The following is a 20235-nucleotide window of genomic DNA, read 5'->3' as shown; positions in this document are numbered from 1 at the left end:
ATGCGCCATCACCTCAACACCTGTCAGAATGGCTTTTACCGAAAAGACAAAGGGTAAGTGTTGGCAAGGATGTGGAGAAGGGAGAACCCTTGTTCGGCATCTGTGGGGATGTAAAGTGGTATAGCCACTACAGAATACGGCATGGAGGTTACTCAAAAAATTAAAAACAGAACTACCATGTGACCCAGCAATCCCACTTCTGGGTATTTACTCAAAGGAGATCAAAGCATTGTCTTGAATGGTTATCTGCACTCCCATGTTCAATGTAGCACTATTCTTAAAAGCCAAGATAGAGAAACAACCCAAGCATCCATCAGTTGATGAATGGATAAGAGAAATGTGGCATGTGTACACACACACACACACCCCTACGGTGACTGGTTTTTGAGTGAACTAGCCTTGCACACTTGAGTTAAAGCCCACTCAGTTGCATATTATTCTTTTTTCTATATTGCTGGATTCAATTTCCTAATATTGTTTACTAGTCTTTATTTTTTAAATGTTTATTTTTGAGAGAGAGTGAGAGAGAAGTGTGTGTGCACATGAGCAGGGGAGGGACAGGAGAGGGGAACACAGGCTCCAAAACAGGCTCTGTGCTGACAGCAGCATGCCTGACGCAGGGCTCAAACTCATGAACTGTGAGATCATGACCTGAGCCGAAGTAGGACACTCAACCAACTGAGCCACCCAAACGTCCCTTTTAACTACTCTTTAACTTAACTTATACAATAATGTAGTACAAACTGATTTAATGTATTGTAGTACTAAGAAAACAGTATTTTGTCATTTAAATTACTTAACCTCTTTGAGCTTCAGCTTTGTGATATGTAAAATGAAAACACGGCCACTTATTCAACTTAATTGTATTGTTTTTATCATCTAATAACTTAGATTTGAATCTGAATATATTATTTCCTATAACAACAGGCAATGCAGCCTTATCATATTCATGTATCAGATACTGTTCTAAGAGCTATAGATATACACATTCATTTAATGCCCACAACAACCCTATGAAGCAGATAGTATCATTCCCATTTTACAGATGGGGAAACTGAGGCAGAGGTGGTAAACATTGCCGAGAGTGATACAACTAGTAGGTAACAGTTTGGGATTAGGAACTAGAGTCTGAGCACCTAACTGCTAACTATATTGCCTTCTTAGTGACCTGACTTTAGTAGTTGCTAAAATCTCTTGGAGTTTAGCTGCTTTATTGTAAAAGTAGAAATAATACCTGTCTTATAAGCTTGTTACAGAAACTGAGAACACACATAAAGTATAAAGTGGAGCTGGTACAGAGCCTGCCTCTGCCTGTTTTGCTGGCAGGACCAAATAAAGCAAAATACAGTGTAATGATCTGTAAAATATAAAGTGCTTATAAGAAGGTAATCAATGTCAGTTATATGATAAGGACATTACATGCGAGTAACAATGGTGTTTAGGGACCCAGACCAGTGTATACACTGCCCAGTGGCTGACAGGAGAGGCACATTCAGAGAAATCACAGCTACAGAGGTGAATCGGAGAGGAGGGGAACAGCAGGGGTGAATGGCTAGCTGATAAATACTAGGATATATTCCAGATGTGAAGATATATATACACAGCAAACAGACTCTTAAATATGTAACAGATTAAACTAAGAGCAAATTAACTAAAACACTTACTGAACACCTACTAATGCTGTCACAAAGCAGTTAGCATAGCAAGAGATAATAAAAACTAAAACCTGCCTTTTAAGCTTCCCCAGTACCAACTTTTTCCATTAAAAAAAAAAAAAAAAAAAAGCGCCTCATTTGGGTTTTTATAAAAAAGAGCACCTGGAAAATGAAGAATAAAACAAAATTCTCAGAGTCAAAAGGGACCTAATGGTGACCTGGTTTAAAATTTTTCTTCTACCTATCTCTCCAAGCTCTTAATCATTTCACCCAACCTGGTTTGTTCCCTCCGAGTTCAAGGAGGCAGGCTAATTTGTCATAGCAGGTGACCAAACTGCTAAATTACTGCGACACCTACCTCCCAGATTTAGTTCTGTCCTGCCTCTCTCAACTCCTCACCACACCCGCCCCTCCCCCCGCCACCAATGCAGCCAACCAGCCCAGTGTCCCAGACATAGCAGCTTAAGGAATTACGATCATTTTCAGTGATTTAGTGATCTGGGGCAAAGGATCTGTTCCATTTTCCTGGGAGTGACCTGGAGCCTGTCCGGCTTGTCCCTGTCACCGGGGCTTCCGCAGAAGCATCTAGGTACACTCCAGCAAAGGCACAGGTGGTACGGTATTTACTGGCCACAGTTTTTTAGAAGGCGAGTCTCTCTGGAAAGTCCTTCAGCAGCCTTATGCCGTACACCACACTCTAGTTTCTTCTGTAGACTGTAGAACATTTCCTAGACCTGCCCTTGGGTACTCCTCAGTTCCTAAGTTACCCCCCATTCGTTTCCTCTGCATATAAAATCTGTTCCTTTACATTTGGCAGGAAACCAATGTGGTCAATCTGAAGGAAAAAAAGATTCACAGATCTGTGATTTGGTTTCAGATACAAGTAAGTATTGTTTCTTCAAACATCTTTCACATTCATATGTACCGAAAACGTAACCACTTTGATATTAAGTGTTAGGAGTTTAAGACTTTGGGTTCAGTACGCTCGGACGGGAATCCTAGGCCTCCTGCTAATTAGCTGTGTACCCTTGCTGATGATGTCACTTCCCTTAGGCTCAGTTTCTCTGAACTAAGGGAGAGGTGAACAGAACACAGGTAGCGTACCCTCCTCCCCTAACCCCATGGCTACCTCTGGGACGCGGTGGCGGGCCAGAGACTGTGTTCCATAAATCTGCATTCTTGCCCTTACCACAACCACACTTCCGCCAACTGACCCCGGATATGCTGAGTTACTAAAAGTAATAGTAATTACAGTAATTTATGGAAACTGCTTATCATTTAAGCCTTAATTACCATGCAGCACAATAACAATTATGCAGGCCATTAAATGTGTCAGATTCATGTTGCTACATATTTTATTTGATTTTTAACACTAACATCTATTCACATAGGCTCAGTTTGTGGCTCACACAGCATGTGCCTCCTTACAAATAAAAAAATATTAGAACGGACAGTGTCTAGGAGGGAAAATCAGGCACCCAAGGGAGAAATTAAAGAAGTAATTTGTCTCAAAGAATTTCAAATATAGTCCCTTCTCCCTCCCTCCTCCCAGGACTAACCACTTGCAGGATGGGAGAGGACTATTTCCTGTTTCCAGCTTTCTTTGGAGCGTCTTACTGGTGCGGTTTCCTTCTGCACCAGGGCATAAGTAGACTGCTGCCAGCGACCAGATCAGTTTCTCTTGGTCAGGTGCCCGCCCCCTGGTGCAGTAAACCACAGCTGGGGAACAGAGGGGCCGGCTCACGTGATAAAGATTGCACCTACTTGTGTTAGTTTGGGCTCTTTGACCAACAGAGATGGGGCTAGAAGTGCTTAGTCAGACGAGTGCTTTAACTCTGCCTTCAGAACTGGAGGAGAAAACTTACGACAGCCAAGACAGGAGTCCTCACAGATGCCCCTGACGTGCAACGCTATTTCCTAGGAATAAAAGCCAAAATTGGGCATAGTTTGGCTGCTGAGTGGTAGTAAACCTAACGCAAGTCAGTATCCTGTCGACTGCCACTAATTTGAGACTTTATAATTAGAGAGTGTAAGTCTGCAGTGAAAGTGACGAGGTAAATAAACAACTGGAGGTTTATCCACTATGAAAAGTAGGGAAGGTGCCGATAAAAACTCATATAAACAATCCATGAAGAAGGCAGCATTTGCAATGGGGAGCACAGTCTCTGCTGAAGTGCTTGCATTGAGCCCAGACACCAGAACTACCCTCTCGTAAAAATCTCCTTTTAGCTTGAGCCAGCAGCTTCAGGGAGCAAGCCTCAGGAGTGAGAGGAGGAAGAGGACACGCAACCAGGTAAGACATTTCCATCTAGTCTGTCCATGCTCACACGCTGGCTAAGGGGACTACATGACTTCCCATTTTTATTTTATTATTTTATTTATGAGAGAGAGAGAGGGAGGGAGGAAGGGAGGGAAGGAATCTTAAGCAGGCTCCATGCTCACTCAGTGTGGAGCCCGACATGAGGCTCGATCCCACAACCTGGGATCATGACCTGAGCCAAAATCAAAAGTCAACCAACTGAGCCACCCAGGCGCCAGCAAGTTCCAATTTTTAAATAAATGCTGAGATGCTAGGGATATCTGGCCCTTTCAGGTGGATTTCTGCATACTGCTATTCCTTTTAAAATCCAGTATAGTGCTGCCTTCTTATTCTCCCCTCCCTCCCCACTCTCAGTAAATGATCTTGCTTCCTTAGCCATAGTTAAAGACAAGAACTTGACAGAAGCCTCTGCAGGCTTCTGCTGTTGTCATTAACACCATAATCCCCAAACACCTCCTTTCCCCTCTTTCTCACGGAAAAGGAAGTGCCTCTCTACTCCCTCTGTGCTCCTTATGGTTTTCCTTGAGCAATTAGCCCCTGTCTCCTATCTGTTCAATAACTCTTCAATCCATTTGATTCCTTCTCCCAAGCATTTAATCATGTTTAGTTTCTTGTCCCCTAAAGGGGTTTAAAAAAAAAAAAAAAAAGCTAAAACCTCACGTATCTTATATCTCTCTGGATCTATCCCATTTCTCTTTCCCTTTAGAGGCTAGCTTCTTGCAACAACTTTCACTGTCAAATCTTCATTTCCTCACCAAACAGTACTCTTCAATTCACTGCAATCCTGCCTTTTTCTGGGGCAAATCTTATCAGATCCTTCATCCTTACCTTTGGATTGAGCATTCCTTCCTGCAGAAAGTGCTCCTCCCTCAATTACCAGAGTACCCCTTTCTGGTTTCTTTTCACTTCTGTGATTCCTCTTCCTCCTCGGTCCTTCACACATGCTCCTTCTTCTGTCCTCCCCTTAAATGTTGCTACTCCTCAGGGTTCCATTTCCAATCCTATGCTGAGTCATCTCATCTGTTTCGATAACTTCAGCTATGTCCTTATGTGTTCAAGACCCCACCCGTACCTCCCTCTTGAATCCTGGAGCCATGCAAACTCCCTACTGGAAACTCCTCTGTGGCCCATGGGCACCTCAAATTCAATATGCCAAGAAAGAGAACCCAGTACCTTTACCACAAGGCTGCTCTTCTACTGAGCTCCCAGCTCAGTTAATGGCTAACCCATTTAGCAGTGCAAGTCGGATTCCCGGCCATCACTCACAGCTCCCTTCCCCCCCCCACCGTTACTAAGATACCGAGTCCTCCTATTCCACCTACAGAATATCTCAAGAGTCCTGCTTCTCTCTTGCTTTAGTGCTACTGACGCAATTTATTTAGGTGATTTGTTCATTCAGGAATCAACTTGTCTATCCTCAACTCTTGCCTGGATTACCGAATAGTCTCCTGGATTCTGTTTCGACTCCCTCTAATTTATTCTCCAGTTTGCATGAGTGATTTAAAACAAAACAAAACAAAACAAAAAACCTCCCGGGGGCACATGGGTGGCTCAGTCAGTTAAAAGTCAAACTCCTGATTTTGTCTCAGGTCATGATCCCATGTTTCATGAGTTCAGGCCCTGCATCAGGCTCTGTGCTTTCTCTCTCTCAAAATAAATAATAAACTTAAAAAAAATAAAAACTGAAAAGATTTAAAAACAACCTCCTGATTCAAACCCTTCATTGACTTCAGAGTTTTCAGGATAATGTCAAAATTTCCCTAGCGCATCACAGGGCTTTCATGAGCTTAGCGGCTGCCGGCTTCTCATGGCTCCAGCCCTCAGCACCCTCACTCCCATCCACTCCTGTTCAGCCATAGTCTCCTACTGGTTTCGACCCATGTCCCCCTTTTCCAAGTCCTGTCTCCTTCTCCCTCCAGGATAAGTTTCTACGGAACTTCAAGAGCCACCATAGGCATCCACATCTCTAGATCTTGCATCCAGGACCTCTCTGTTGAACCCCATCAGAACCCTTACCATATCATAAAACACAACTGTCTATTACTCTATTGTCCCCTTTCCCTACTTGGTTGTCAGCTCTTTGAAGGCAAGGGCCCAGTCTTAGTAAACTTTAAACCACTGGTTTATATGACATGGCTTGTATTATACAAAGACTGTCATAGAGAAGACGTGGATAAGTACTGAATGAGCTAATAGGCTAAATGGTATCCTGCTGAGTGCAGGTAAAATAAAAACAAGAAATATTAGTACTTTATGCTTCATAACACAACCATCACCTCTCATTAATTTTCATAACAATCCCAACAGGTAAGTTGTACCACCAGGCATATTTTAAGTGTAAAGAAACAAAGAACAGAGAAGTTAAGGGACTTGCCCAAGTCAGGACTAAAATCTAGGCCTGCTATATGGTAAGACTGAGAATCTTCTACCAGACAACTACATCTCTAATGAAATATTTAGCAGTAAGTGAGATAATTAATTCTGCAATAAATAAAGGATTTCAGATCATCCTCTATGCAATTTAATCTTTGTACATAAAACATAAGTTTAAAAGAAAAGGTCTAATTTGAATTAACACCTGTGTTACTTAAAATTTTCATACATGAAGAAACATCTCCATTTTTAACCACCATATTTAACATCTCAGAAATGATAAAAATTTAAAATCTATGGTAGTTACAAGGTTTATATGTTTATTAATACGATGAATAGCTGAGAATGGAGCCAGAAAGCTTATAGGTCCTTGGGGAGTTTCACAGCTGCCCACCCACAGAAATGCCTAGTCATAGCCATTTTCTGGGTCTTTAAATGCCACAAATAGAGCAACAATATTACCAATTACATTTAACCTGATCTAGCGTCATAATCTAGTTTCCTTGACATGCTGACAAACACCGAACAAAATTCAGAACTAATTCCTGGAAGGGCAAAATTTTTCTTTCAGAGATGCACTCCCAAGCTTTAGGGTCACATAGTGCTGCATTTCTATAGGAATTCTCATAGTCAGTCATACTACACTCTAGAGTCAAAAACAAAACCTTCTCTTTCCAAATAACAAAGTATTACTGGTTCAACACAGGATTATTTAAAATATTCAAACAATGGTTTTAAGTTCATTTTTGAGACACATATCAGTAATTTAAACAAGAACAGAAAAGAATACTTACAATACATCCCTGAAGTCTCCAAACACATACATATGCCTAAAGCTGTCAATAGCTATGACAGGGCAATCGGCTGGAGTTTTCTGTATGTGCAGAAGAGGATGTCTAAATTTGTCACAGTCAGCATGTAAAAAGTTTATTGTACCTTTGTAAGAAATAGAATTTGAGGTAGATTAGAATTTTCTTGACCATATTCTCGTAAGATTGTAAGTTCATGAAAAGTGACATATAAATGAATGAATGAATAAATAAAATTGAAATGAAATGAAAAATCAACATGCTTTAGAGTATTACAGATCACCAAAACTACAATCTAAATATTACAACATTTAAAAAAGGTATAATGTTAGTGCTTAGGGCAGAATATAATTTCCTTAGAAATTAAATGAACTCAACCTGAATATAAATGCTATGGTGAATTTTTTATTTTCCTTGAATGGGCAATCACCTACCCATCTGGGTTTTCGGCAAGTTCATGAAATTGACCTGTAAGCTGTTCTCGAGGGGGCGGTCTTCATTTCATCAAGGATGCCCTTCCAGTCCCTACTGGTTGACATTTAATGTAATTCAACCCCAAAATATTTACTATGTGACTAGTAAGGGCATGGCTCTATACAATGCCCTCACTTTATTTTGTTCTGACTTCCTTCTGTAACCACAGAGGGAAAATAGGTGATAACTTCATAGTCTTTTCTGATGGTTTGGAGAAGTCTACAGAGAACTACTCAACTCTCTTTCATTTAGAAATAAGTGTTAGACCATGTAAGTTGTCTCAGTGATATCTCTGGGACTACTCATTAGCAAGGGACCAGACAAGTACCCTAAGAAAGTACCTAAAACTAATGTTGTCCACCCAAGACCCCACTTTTCATGCTATTTTAGGGAGCTAAGAGTCATGGTTTAAAAAAAATTTTTTTTTAAAGCCACTGCTTCATATTAGCTCTAATAATGCCTCCCACCCCCGTGTTTACATGTAAATTTAGGGGCTAAGCAGAGTTAACATTACTTATTAAAATTTTAACCCAAATATGTTTACACTGGTATGAATGTGATGGGGGAGGGGAGGGATAGAAGAAAGGCTGAAAATAAACACCTTAATCTGTCTACCTTTTTCACTTATTAATTGTCGGGCTACTTCATTCTGGAATATTTCTAAACTTTCCGTATCTTCTTTCATGTGGAAGAGTATGAGAAAAGGCAGTCCTTCTTCTGTCAATTCCTGTGTACAGAAGTATTCAATAAGAATGATCAGGCCTCTCCATTGTTCTAGGTAGGAACAATTTGAACCCAGCCCAAGTAGCATGTGTAACAGTTGCAACATCCCAGGAAAAGAAGGTCCAGTGGTGTAAAGAAACATTAGCCTTGATGGAGGAAGGAAGCTTCTCCGCCTTCTACCTGAAGTTCACAGCCACATGTCCTGCTCTAGTGGGGGAACTCATCTGCCTTAAAGTAACACTGGGCTGGTCTATCAGTTCCTTTTGGCTGACACAATGACATTTTAAAAATAAGCTGACCAAAGGGGGAACTATACTGGTTCTTTATCAAGACATGGACTTTAGGGTGGGGTAAACACGATTAGTATTTTCAATCTTCAAAAATGACTGAAAAATTGAGCCAGTGTACCCACAACAAATAAATCTAATTGGAAACATATGTTTATTTTAAGGTCTGTTGCAAAATCCACTCCACGCACATGAGAACTACTCTAAGCTGAAAAGTGTTTTATTCAGAGCAAAAGACAAAAGCCCCCGCGAGACAGGCAGTTTTCAACTAATACACAGTGTATCAACATTATTAACAAACTCCGACTGCTACGTATGTATAGATTTATATGCCTTGTACACATACATACATAGGCAAAAACGTCTTGAAAATTACTGAGTGCTTTAAGAACTTGTATTATTATTATTGAGAATAATAAAGAGAAATGTGATGAGCAGACAACAGATTTTCATCATTTATTCTCTCTGACAAATGCTAAGTTTGGACTCATAAGAAAAAGTCCAGAAAGGGCCTCATAATAAAATTATTATAATAAAATTATTTCCATCAACTATCCTTTTGCGTGTCTCTCTGTAATTTAGAAACTGCAGCAGCAGAAAACATAAGCATCCTTTATGCTAAAATCACTGAAACTGGAACCTATCTTCCTGGACAAGAGCTTACTTGTGGTTTCTATCTCCATGTTTAAGCCTGTTCCACTCATACACACAATAATTAAGCTTGTCACATTTACCTTTTTATTAAAAAAATTTTTTTTTTTAATGTTTGCTTATTTTTGAGACAGAGACAGAGCATGAGCGGGGGAGGGACAGAGAGAGAGGGAGACACAGAATCCGAAGCAGGCTCCAGGGTCTGGGCTGTCAGCACAGAGCCCGACGTGGGGCTCAGCTCAAACTCAAAGACTGCAAGATTATGACCTGAGCCAAAGTCACTCAACCAACTTAGCCACCTAGGTGCCCCATGTTTACCTTTTTAAAACTGAGATGTAAAACTTCAGTGTTTTAAAGTGTACAAGTTGGTAGGTTTTATTTTATTACAAGGTTTTCACACATCGGAACTGCCTGATTCCAGGACGTCTGCATCGCTCCAAGAGGAAACTTCCCCACGCTCAAGCACTAGCAGTCCCTGTCCGCTTCTCTTAACCCCCAACCCTGGGCCCAGGTATTGCAGCGATCTTTCAAGCAGGCTTATTTACAGTTTCTTCTTCCTCACTTTTTAGTCCTTTAGCTCTTTTTCTTTCCTTCCCCATCCCAATCTTTTCTTCTCCTGCTCTCACAGTTCCATCTTTGGACTTCTCTGCTCTAGCCTGGCAACTTCAGCTAGTTCAACAGTCTCAAGCACCTCTATTTGGTCCCTTTTATCCCCAAGCCCAGTTCCAGGCCTGCATCCAAGTCTGGATTCCCACCTACCTCCTTAGTGTCTCCACTGCAAAGTCTAACCAATGCCTTCAACACTCAACATTAACGCACAGGCCCCTCTTCCCACTTCCCCAGTTTTGTGGGCACTTCTAGTTCTCTTTTAGCCCTTTTGTTACAGGACCAAAATGCCACTTCTAGAAAGTCATCCTGGATTCCTAAGCCACTTCCGCCAAAGGTAGAAATGAATTCTCTCCTCTGAATTCCCAGAACATTTCCCAGTGGCCCTCATATGGCCTGGGGGATGTCTTTAATGTTACATTATCTGTACATGCTAACTCCTGGCTGAAAACCCCTAAAAAACAGAGAATCTCATTTTGTTTCTCTTTTGCTCGCGGATTACTGTACACAGGAATGTGCGATCAGCCTATGACTGCATAAAGAAGACACATGTTGTTGAATACTAATTGGGAAATAACCTTTTAGAAAAGTTAAGAGCGAGGAGACTAAAGGTAAAAACAAATACAGAATGTGGCTTTATAACACTAAGCAAGAGTGTGGATGTGCTACTGACCACAAGAAGAGAAGTGATGAATAGATTAGCAGTGTGAGTACATCCATGTCACTTAGTTTGCTACGCCAATTTACATACATGAACACAGTAGCTGGTAGTTTAGGCTGCCTGGGCTTCCCTGTTCACCTGTGTCCCCACCAACATATTCTTTATCAAATAGGTATCAAAAGGTTTAGGAGAGGGATATCAAGACAACCAGCTTTAGAGGTTAACAAATCTTTCCCCATAGTTTAAATTATTTGGGGTGGCTGGTTACAACATGTAATAAAAATCTAGACATTTAAATATGCCTACTACTATGGAGGTGGGGAGAGGAGCCCCTATTTATTGTTTAAGATTTTCCAGGTCTACACCTTTCGACTTTTGTTTTTGAAACAATTCCTACGCGAACTACGAAAGCAGGTGAATAATCGTGATGAATTACTCTTTCTAAGCCTCTGAGGACTAAATAAGCTAATGCAATAAAAAATTGTATTCAGCTAAACAAAGCCAAAGGAGAACTGAGCAATGTAGCAGAGATGCTCATTTGATAAACTAGGAAAGAGCGCGAGCGTAACCTCCCTGGTGTAGGTATTGTCCAAGGCTGCTTCTGTGTCACGACCACAGAGCTGAAGACTTGGGACAAGACAGTGTACAAAGTGCAAGGCCTAAAATATTTATCAGCTGAGCCTTTACAGAACTGTCAACCTCTAAGTGGTGGTTATATGGGTGTGTTCACTCTGTGATAATTTTTTGAGCTGTATATTTAAAATCTGACCTACACACTTCTAATTCTTTAATGTGCAATGCACAGCTCTCTATGTACGTCACACACCTGGGCCTTTGTATTTGCTCTTCCAATCTTAGGCTTTTGTGTTTTCTTTCTGTGAGAGTTCTAAGACTTTGGATGGACTTATATCAGGGGCATGGGATCACTGAGGTCAGTTACATGATAACTCATAACTGCTTTCAGGATTATGATGAAAGAGAACACAATTTCATTCTTTTAGGATAGACAGGAATCAGAAAAGCCTTTTTATGGCAAAGGAGTATTCACTTACATAATTAATTGGAACTAAAATCTGCAGAGCGCTGCTTCTAAAGGGCATCCCCTTAACCAAGGGGGAGTATCAGAATCACCTGAGAGGCATGGTCAAACTCACTTCAAGGCTGTAGTCAACCACTGCTACTTCAGGAAGTGCAACAGACGGGTTCTGGGACAATAAAGGCAAAGAACCACTGGCCTCTTTACGGAAATGGTTATGATATAGTGCTGTTCACTGTATGATCTTTACAACTGGGAAGTCTGCAGTAAAATAGTAAGACAGCTGGGGGAAGCTTACTCTTTCAGAAATCTGAGTTCAAGATAACACACATTAGAAAGCCATACCTCTCCATTTTCAAATGTTATTTCTCGAACAAGAGGAACGCATTTATCTTGAATCCAATTGTAAGTCCCATCAAAATTTGTCATAGATCCCAAGTATACCATATCTGGAGCAGAATGCTGTTAACGAAAGCAGGGGGAGGAAATTAAACAAATCTAACCTGTGTTAGTAAAAATGCATTCTCAAAGCCATCTGTGACCCAGAAAATCTACAAGGTACGCAAAAAAGAAAAACAACCCCCCCACCTGCCCAAAACCAAAAACCATGAAACTTCCAAGAAAGAGAGCTGTAGATGGTAAAAAGCTGGTAAGTTTGTATTTATCTGAGACCTAACTATCCAACCTGTGATGTCTAAGCCTTCTGCTTTTCCTTGGACTTGAGTCAATTAACTGTTTATCTTTACCAATGGCAGGCAGGCATTGTGAAAAAGAATCATCCAAATGAATTAATTTAGCTATCCCTTAGAGTTGAAAATGGTAGAAGAAAATGTGGAAACTCTCAGGAAAAAGGCCTTGAGCAATACAAGACACGATATAAATCTAATGCCTAGCTACCTCTAGTATTACCCACAGGATTTCTTTCCATGCCCACTCAAAATCAGCATTTATGAAGTGCTTAAAATGATGACAAAAATAATAGCTACCATTAACTGAGTAAACTTATGGTGTCAAAGCACTGTTTGTTGTACGCACCTTATGTGTTGACTCATTCAATCCTTGAAACATCCCCAAAAGGCAAGGACTATTACTGTCATGGCTATTTTTATTAATGAACAAACTGAAGGTCAGAGAAGCTAAGAAACTTTCCCAGAGTTATACCTTGGGAAAGTGGCAGATTTGACACTAAAACTGAATCCCCTTCCAGAGTCCGTGCGCTTAACAACTAAACTACAGTGGGAGACACTGCACTGGATTCTGATAACCTAGAGATGGTCACACTATGTAACCTACTATTAATGAAATAACAGGCAAATACTTCTCTGAATTCAGAACAGGAAATGAGCTTTCTAAGCAAAAAACTTACTCATATGACTACATAAAACTTAAAAACTTCAGCGTATCAAGATACTACAAACAATATTAAGATGAAAGCTATGCATCGAAAAAATACCTACGATTGTCTATTTGTGTGTGTGTGAAAACTGCAGTGACAGACCAGTAAGTCAAAGAGATGACAAGCACTGAGATTTCTGCCTCCCGGTTGTGGTTCAGGAGCTACTTCTGAGGTTAGACATACTTAACTTCTTAGCCAAGGGCTAAAAGCTACCTACCGGCTCCTTATTATCTGGCAAATATCAGATTAATTTACACCCCAGAAGACCTGGGAGCTTGGCTGGTCTAACTCAGGTAGGAGTGGTGATCACAGACCACTGAAACAGTTTTTTGAATTTGGGTCTTAAAACGAATGCAAAAGGGAGAGGTAGATATGGCCTGGGGATAGGAGATCTCTAGTCTCAGCTCAGCTACTAAATCCCTAGCTGACTTTCAGCCTACAAATCCCCATCTTTACGTTGACAGGTTTGGATTAATAGAAGATGATGCCTCAAGGTTCCTTTTGTACTCAAAGTGTGTGATTCTGTGAATTAAAAATATATATATCTAACTCTATATATCTATAGATCATACTATACATTTAAATTACACTTAAAATTATACACACTAAAAAACAGCAACTTACCCCTGGTGGTTTGTAGATTATGTTGTCTCCACTGTATCTTTCTGGTTTTGAAACAGCTCTAATAGGAAAAGAGAAGTAGCAGTAGTTAAGAAAACACTGATTCATCTCCAGTTTCTAGCTAGAGTAGTACAGGAGAGAGGCGCGAGGGACGCTAGCCAAGACTGATGTCAGTGGAACAAAAAGGAAGAACATGCTTCATTCATTCATTCATTCACTATCCACTATGTGCTTCCTTTGTACCAGGGATGGTCTTGGCACTGGGTACACAGCAGTGAACAAAACTGACAGTGCCTGTCTTCTGGTAAAGCTTACATTTTGGTGGAAAGACAAGCAAAGAGATACATTTATTTTGGGTGAGTAACTCCCCCCCACCCCAAAAAAAGTGCTCTGAAGAAAACTAGGTGAATGAAGACTAACAAGCTGGATGATGGCAGTGTTATTGTACTTATTTTTTAAATTCTTATTTATTTTGAGAGAGAGAGAGAGAGGAAGGAAGGAAAGGAAGGAAGGGAAGGAAGGGAAGGAAGGGAAGGAAGGGAAGGAAGGGAAGGAAGGGAAGGAAGGGAAGGAAGGGAAGGAAGGAAAAGAAGGAAAGGAAGGGAAGGAAGGAAGGAAAAGAAGGAAAGGAAGGAAAGGAAGGAAAGGAAGGAAGGAAGGAAGGAAAGAATCCCAAGTAGGCTCTGCATGGTCAGTGCAAAGCCCTTCATGGAGCTTGAACCCATGAACCGTGAGATCATGACGTGAGCAAAAATCAAGAGTTGGACGCGTAACCGACTGAGCCACCCCGGCGTCCTGGCAGTGTTCCTTTATATAAAGCTACCAGGAAAGCTCTGAGGAGCTGAGTCAGGGAGAGGAAGGGCGAGTGCGCCCGCAGTGTGTGAGGGAAGCAAGCGAGCGGCCTGTACAGCTGGAAAGCAGTCGTGCAAAAAGCATGGCAGGGAGGAGTTCCTTTGTTGTTTACTCATACAGTGATCTCCAAAATCACCGATAATGTTTACAATAAAACACACACACAAAATCTACAGACGCATTAAAACAAGGATGAAGGTCACAAAATGGAAAGGACATACTGTGCCAGAAACCTTGAAGTCACAAAATGGAAAGGACATACTGTGCCAGAAACCTAGGCTCTACTCAAGATAGGCACCAAGGATAGCCAAGGAAAAGAGAAGTAGTACTGCATGAAAAGAAAGGGAAAGAACTATTGAATGATTCCATTTTGAGAGAGAATGAAAAAAATAACAGGAAAGTCAGAGAAGATAGAATGATAAGGAGCAAACCAGGGGGACTCAAGGTAATCCAGTGTAGACACAGCAGAGAAACAACAGGGTGTCACGTCCTTCAGAGAAACTGAAGAGCATTAAAGACTGAAAGAAAGCCCACTGGACTTGGTAAGTAAGAAGCATTTTGTGACTGTGCAGAGAGAAGTTTCACGAGAGTAATGAAGGTGAAAGCTGGCTTCCAAAAGAGTAGGGATTTTTCACTGGTTAGAGTTTAAGAAATTCAAGGTGGCTGAGCATTAACTAGTCTTTGAAAATATTTGGGAATGAAGAGAAAGAGACACAATTATAGCTCAAGAGATAGAAGAGAAAGGTCTGGAAAGAGATAATCATGTTTTTTGTTTTTTTGAAAAAGAAAGAAGCTCATGAAAAGGGTCAGGGTGAAAACATGAGAAAGCAAAGACAACTGATGGATGAAAGCCACAGAGAATCCCAAAGGCATGGTCACAAAGACACAGTTAAGAAGTTAACCTTGGGAAGGAGAACTCTTTGCTCTGGGACAGGGAAGAGAGAAGAAAAGGTGGTAGAGAACCTGAGATTAATCAAAATAATGAGGCCCATGCTTCTTAGTGAGAAAGACTGGAAACAGTTTCAGTTTGGAACCCCCACATGTCAGCACTTTGTGTGAACACAAAATAATGTTAGTAAATGAGCTGAATAAAAGCACGAGAGGTAGTCGTTAACGTGTCCGTTCTTTTCTGCTTACCCATATTCTGAAGTAGAATATGGTACAAAAAGAAGAATAAACAGACTTTTGAACTAGTAAAAAGAGGTCAGGGGAGCGCCTGGGTGGCTCAGTCGGTTAAGCGTCTGATTTCGGCTCAGGTCATGATCTCACGGTTTGTGGGTTTGAGCCCCGTGTCGGGCTCTATGCTGACAGCTCAGAGCCTGGAGCCTGCTTCAGCTTCTGTGTCTCCCTCTCTCTCTGACTGTCCCTGCTCACACTCTGTCTCTCTATCTCAGAAATAAATAAAACATTTAAAAAAAATTAAAAAAAATAAAAGGTCAGAGATAAGGTGTAAAGACTGGTTGGTGACTTTACGGGAACTGAGATTATCTCTGTAGAGTTCTTCTTCAAAAAATGACCACACACAACAAGAATCTAACATGGCAGCCAAGCTGACCCCTTGACACACTCTCAATTAAGATACTTACCCAAATGCAGAAAGAAAGGCACAATCATCGTGCAAAATATTTGCTACTCTTTCAAAAACTCTGTAGTTTTCTGAATCCTTTTGCTCAAAATATCCAATGATATTTCTTTTGCTGCGCTGTAAAATAAAGTATGTAATTATTTTACAAACATATACAATGCTATAAACATGTTATTTCATTTATTCACCTGTTGTTCAATTATGTACAGAGTAGGACTATAAATGCATATCTGGATTTTAACACCTAGTCCAAAACTACTGAAGATGACATTAAGGTTGAAAATAATCTTAACTGTCATCTAATGTAATCATAAACATTTCCTTCTAGCATTTCATTTTAACTAATCAGTGATAATCTATTCCTAAATAAGGTGACTGTTCTTAAAAAAGCACATTGCTTCATAACATATTACAGTTGGTAGAGACTTCTTTATGGGTCTCATATTCCTACACAGTTAGGCACAGCCACAGACAAGATCCTGCCCACTCTTGATCCAGGCTATTTCTCAGGCTGGTGTCTGCAGCCAGCAACACTGGAATGTGAGGTTGTATCTCCCTCCAGGCCAAACAGCAGGCTTACTGCTGGCTCCGAAACAGTTCTCTTGCAACAGAACCCACAGCAGGTGCAGGCACCCACCGGGACCCTCCGCGTCCCCTCCACAGGACTTGGAGGGCAAAGAAACACAGGCAAACATGCTCCCATTGTTTGCTGGGATGTGAGCAATAACGTCCTTTGTTTCTGACCCGGGGGCTTTGTGTTTTCTGAAAGCATCCAGTAAAGGGTAACTAACTGTTTGGCTTACCAGCACGTAAAAGTCAAATCTCAAACCTGACACTGACAACCTAAAGCCCCAACTCATTTTTTTTTAAAACCTACTTAGTATACAATGGAAAGGGTTTTTATTGAGGGAAGGGTATTTCAAAGGACACTAAGTTATACAAAGAATTGACACAGGCGTAATTAGAGCAGATAGCCTGAGGGTCTCCACTAAGGAAAATCTGGAAACTCTGGTTGTGTATACCTGTATACCTGACTACCTGATGTTAACTTCTAGGTTTCATAACTCAGGCTACTCTTTGCCCTCAATTAATTTAAATTAGTACAGCTCTACTGGATGCTATATATTTTATCCAAAGGCTCAGTGAAACATTAGCATTTCCCTTGAGAATTCAAGAAAAACTGAACTTGCTGTAAGTACACATATGTCAAATCTATTGCAATAAACTTTAAGAAAATGTCCAGATGCTTTGATTGCAGAATTTGTTTACATCAATTAAACAGGCAATGTTTATTTGATCCAGTAAAAGCTAACAACTTACATCGAGAGCGGTGATTTCTGTTAAGTCATGAAGTTCTTGAACAGGGTCGCTTTTCTGTTGCCTGATGTAATCTGCAAGTGCTTTCACTGATCGCTGACCCCTGTATTCTCTCTTCATCATCATCCCATTACGAAATAATTTGAGGGTTGGGTATTTGCTTATCCTGTATCTCTGGGCTATATCAGCTAAAAGAATGAAAAAAAAATTAATTTCACCTTTGTATTTGGTCTGGGCAAGCCCATTAGCCCAACAGTAAAAACCTTACAATTATCCAATGAGAAAATTCTGGTTCATAATTATTTTTCAGTATTAGAAAACAAAATTAATCCTGACAAGTTTACATTAAGAGGCCAGGCTCTGGACATGTAACATTGGGTTTAAATCCCAAATTTGCTATTTACTGGTTGTGTGAACCTGTAAGTTGTATCAACTCTCTAAGCCTTAGTTTCTCATCTGTTATGTAAGGATAATTTCTACCACATAGGATTGTTTTAAGGATTAAATGAGATAATACAAATGCATGACATGGTAAACTCTTAGTGTTAGTAAACATTATTATACATATATTCCAGAAAGTAATCAGAATGCACAAAATTCTAATTTTGAAAATAGTTGCTCGATTTACTTTATACACGTGCGAATCTCTTACAGCATTTGATAAATGAAAACTAAGTTTAAACTACTCTCAAAGGCTAAAAATATTAGATCCTTTGTTAGTAGAAGAATAGTTCATAATCCCAAATCCACAAATTTTGTGTAAGCTAATACAATAAAACCCCAAAGTCAACAGTAAGCACTAAAAAAAAAAAGTCCCTTTATTATGACCTATGGGTATATTCCCAGGCAGTGGAGATTTTAAAAAGAATACACGCATGCGCACACACACACACAAATCCTTAAAATCTGTGTTTATACATCTCAAAATAGGAACCTACATCAAAATGTATGCTGATTCATTTGTAGAAATCACAACTACTAATATATAGACTACATCAGAATGGGAAAAAAAATTTGTTATTTCCAAGAGGTGGCAAATACGAGAAATCAGTATCTTCTAGGCACTAGAAAAGCTCACATACCATACATACTACTCACGTGTGAAAATGATAAAAGATGCACTGAATTTCTAAAATGAAGGGGACCTGAGAGGGCACTGGAGTGGCCTAAAACAGCTGACATTTTTTATTTTCTTACTGAGTTCTTAACAGAGTGTCTGAAGGCAGGGGCACCTGGGTGGCTCAGTCAATTAAGTGCCCTGACTCCTGATCTCACCTGAGGTTATGATCTCACAGTTTGTGGGAATGAGTGCCATGCCGGGCTCTGAGCTGACAGTGTGGAACCTGGCTGAGATTCTCTCTCCCCTACTCTCTCTGCCCCTCCCCCATTCACAGTCACGCGCGCGCGATCTCCCCCAAAATAAATAAGTAAACTTATAAAATAAATACATAAAATGAGAGAATTCTAAAAAGGTGGCACAACAAACCACAGAAATTCTCTTAGCCCGCCTCCCATTCTAGTGGCTACAAAGCAGAACCCAGAGAACTGCAGTAAGCCTCCCCCGACCCCCTTCATTTCCTAAGAGGTAGCAACAAGTGTACTAGGGCGTACCCACATACATATGTGTGCTGACCGTTTCTGGGTGTATACACAGCTCAAACTTACCAATTTGTACATTTTAAATACATAAGTTTACTGTATGTCAATGGTACCTCAAAAAACGGTTTTAAAAATCTAACTGAATACTGACTATACAAAACAATAACAGTTATGCCTTGTGGGGTTTAGCACAAACTAAAATACATGACGACACTGGCAGCATATAAGCTGGGATAGGGGAGGTGAGGAGGAGGTTAATGATTTTAAGTATTTTAAGATTTTTGCACTGCCCAGGAAGAGGGGAAAGTATTTCCAATATCTGGTTAGTCAAGGCTGTATTCTGTTTTCTCTAGAATAAACCATCAGAGAGAGTTAAAATGATGTATTAGAGGCTAAGTATGGAATATAGGTTCTCAAAGGAGGTTTAGAGAGAAGGCTTTGTTAGATCACATAACACTCTGGTGAACTCCATGGAGGATTTACAAAGGAGGAAATCATGTTTTCCTACAAAAATCCTTTGAACAGAAGACAAATATAAGCAAACCAAGGGAACTATTGGTTAAATATGAGGCCAAGGAGAGTATTTTATTCACCAGATCACAGAAATCTGAAATAATAGTAAGATATCTTAATATACACATATTTAATATAGACACTCACCTGTTTGGTTTCGAAGCTGGTATTTCTTGAAGCGGAAGACTAGTGGATATATCACTACCAGTCCTCTTTCAACCTGATAGGTTGCAATGAGGAAACACACCTTTAAGGTGTTGTGGGAATGGTGGGTTCTATCACCTGCGCAAGGAATTAACTTAAATGGGTGCTACAGATTGAGGAGGAAGAGGGCTTCCATAAGCAAGTAGAAGTCTTTTACAATAAACAGAGGCACTTGTTATAAGGGCAAAGGCCACAAAGGCTTAGGGCTACCCTACTTACAAGCAAACCAGCCCAGGGAAATAATTAAAAGGAACTTGAACTTCCTAATGAAAAAAACCACATTCAGTCTCTAGCACACTATTTGGTGAAACCTAGCATATTATAAAATGAATGCTTGAGGTGATGTAGAATGAGAAAGGCTTAATAAAAATGCTGTTAAAATTAGGTTAAGTAGTCCTACTGGCCAATGCCACATGCTCTGCTCTGGAATATGGAAAATGTCTTTTTAAAAGTTACTGTTTCCCCCAAATATCCAAGACTACTTAAATAAAGTCTGGTACACCCATACAACGAAGTACTAGGATGTTACATAAAGGAATGAAAAAGATCGCTC

General features: G+C 40.3%; 1 protein-coding gene across 1 annotated transcript in view; it reads right to left on the bottom strand.

The window, feature by feature from the left end:
• The window catches only part of ERP44 (endoplasmic reticulum protein 44), a gene marked incomplete at its 5' end in the record, with an annotated part of 103197 nt that overhangs the window by 10353 nt on the left and 72609 nt on the right, over positions 1 to 20235 (bottom strand). Inside the window, 6 exons of the mRNA XM_039256569.1 lie at positions 7143 to 7284; positions 8247 to 8358; positions 11941 to 12057; positions 13616 to 13673; positions 16051 to 16166; positions 17370 to 17554. Of these exons, the coding sequence (XP_039112500.1) occupies positions 7143 to 7284; positions 8247 to 8358; positions 11941 to 12057; positions 13616 to 13673; positions 16051 to 16166; positions 17370 to 17554 (730 nt within the window). The remainder of the gene's footprint in view (positions 1 to 7142; positions 7285 to 8246; positions 8359 to 11940; positions 12058 to 13615; positions 13674 to 16050; positions 16167 to 17369; positions 17555 to 20235) is intronic.

Source organism: Hyaena hyaena, unplaced genomic scaffold (genome assembly GCF_003009895.1).
Source record: "Hyaena hyaena isolate Hyena2069 unplaced genomic scaffold, ASM300989v1 scaffold_572, whole genome shotgun sequence".
NCBI classification, from domain to species: Eukaryota; Metazoa; Chordata; class Mammalia; order Carnivora; family Hyaenidae; genus Hyaena; species Hyaena hyaena.
This window is presented reverse-complemented; position numbering and strand designations above follow the sequence as displayed.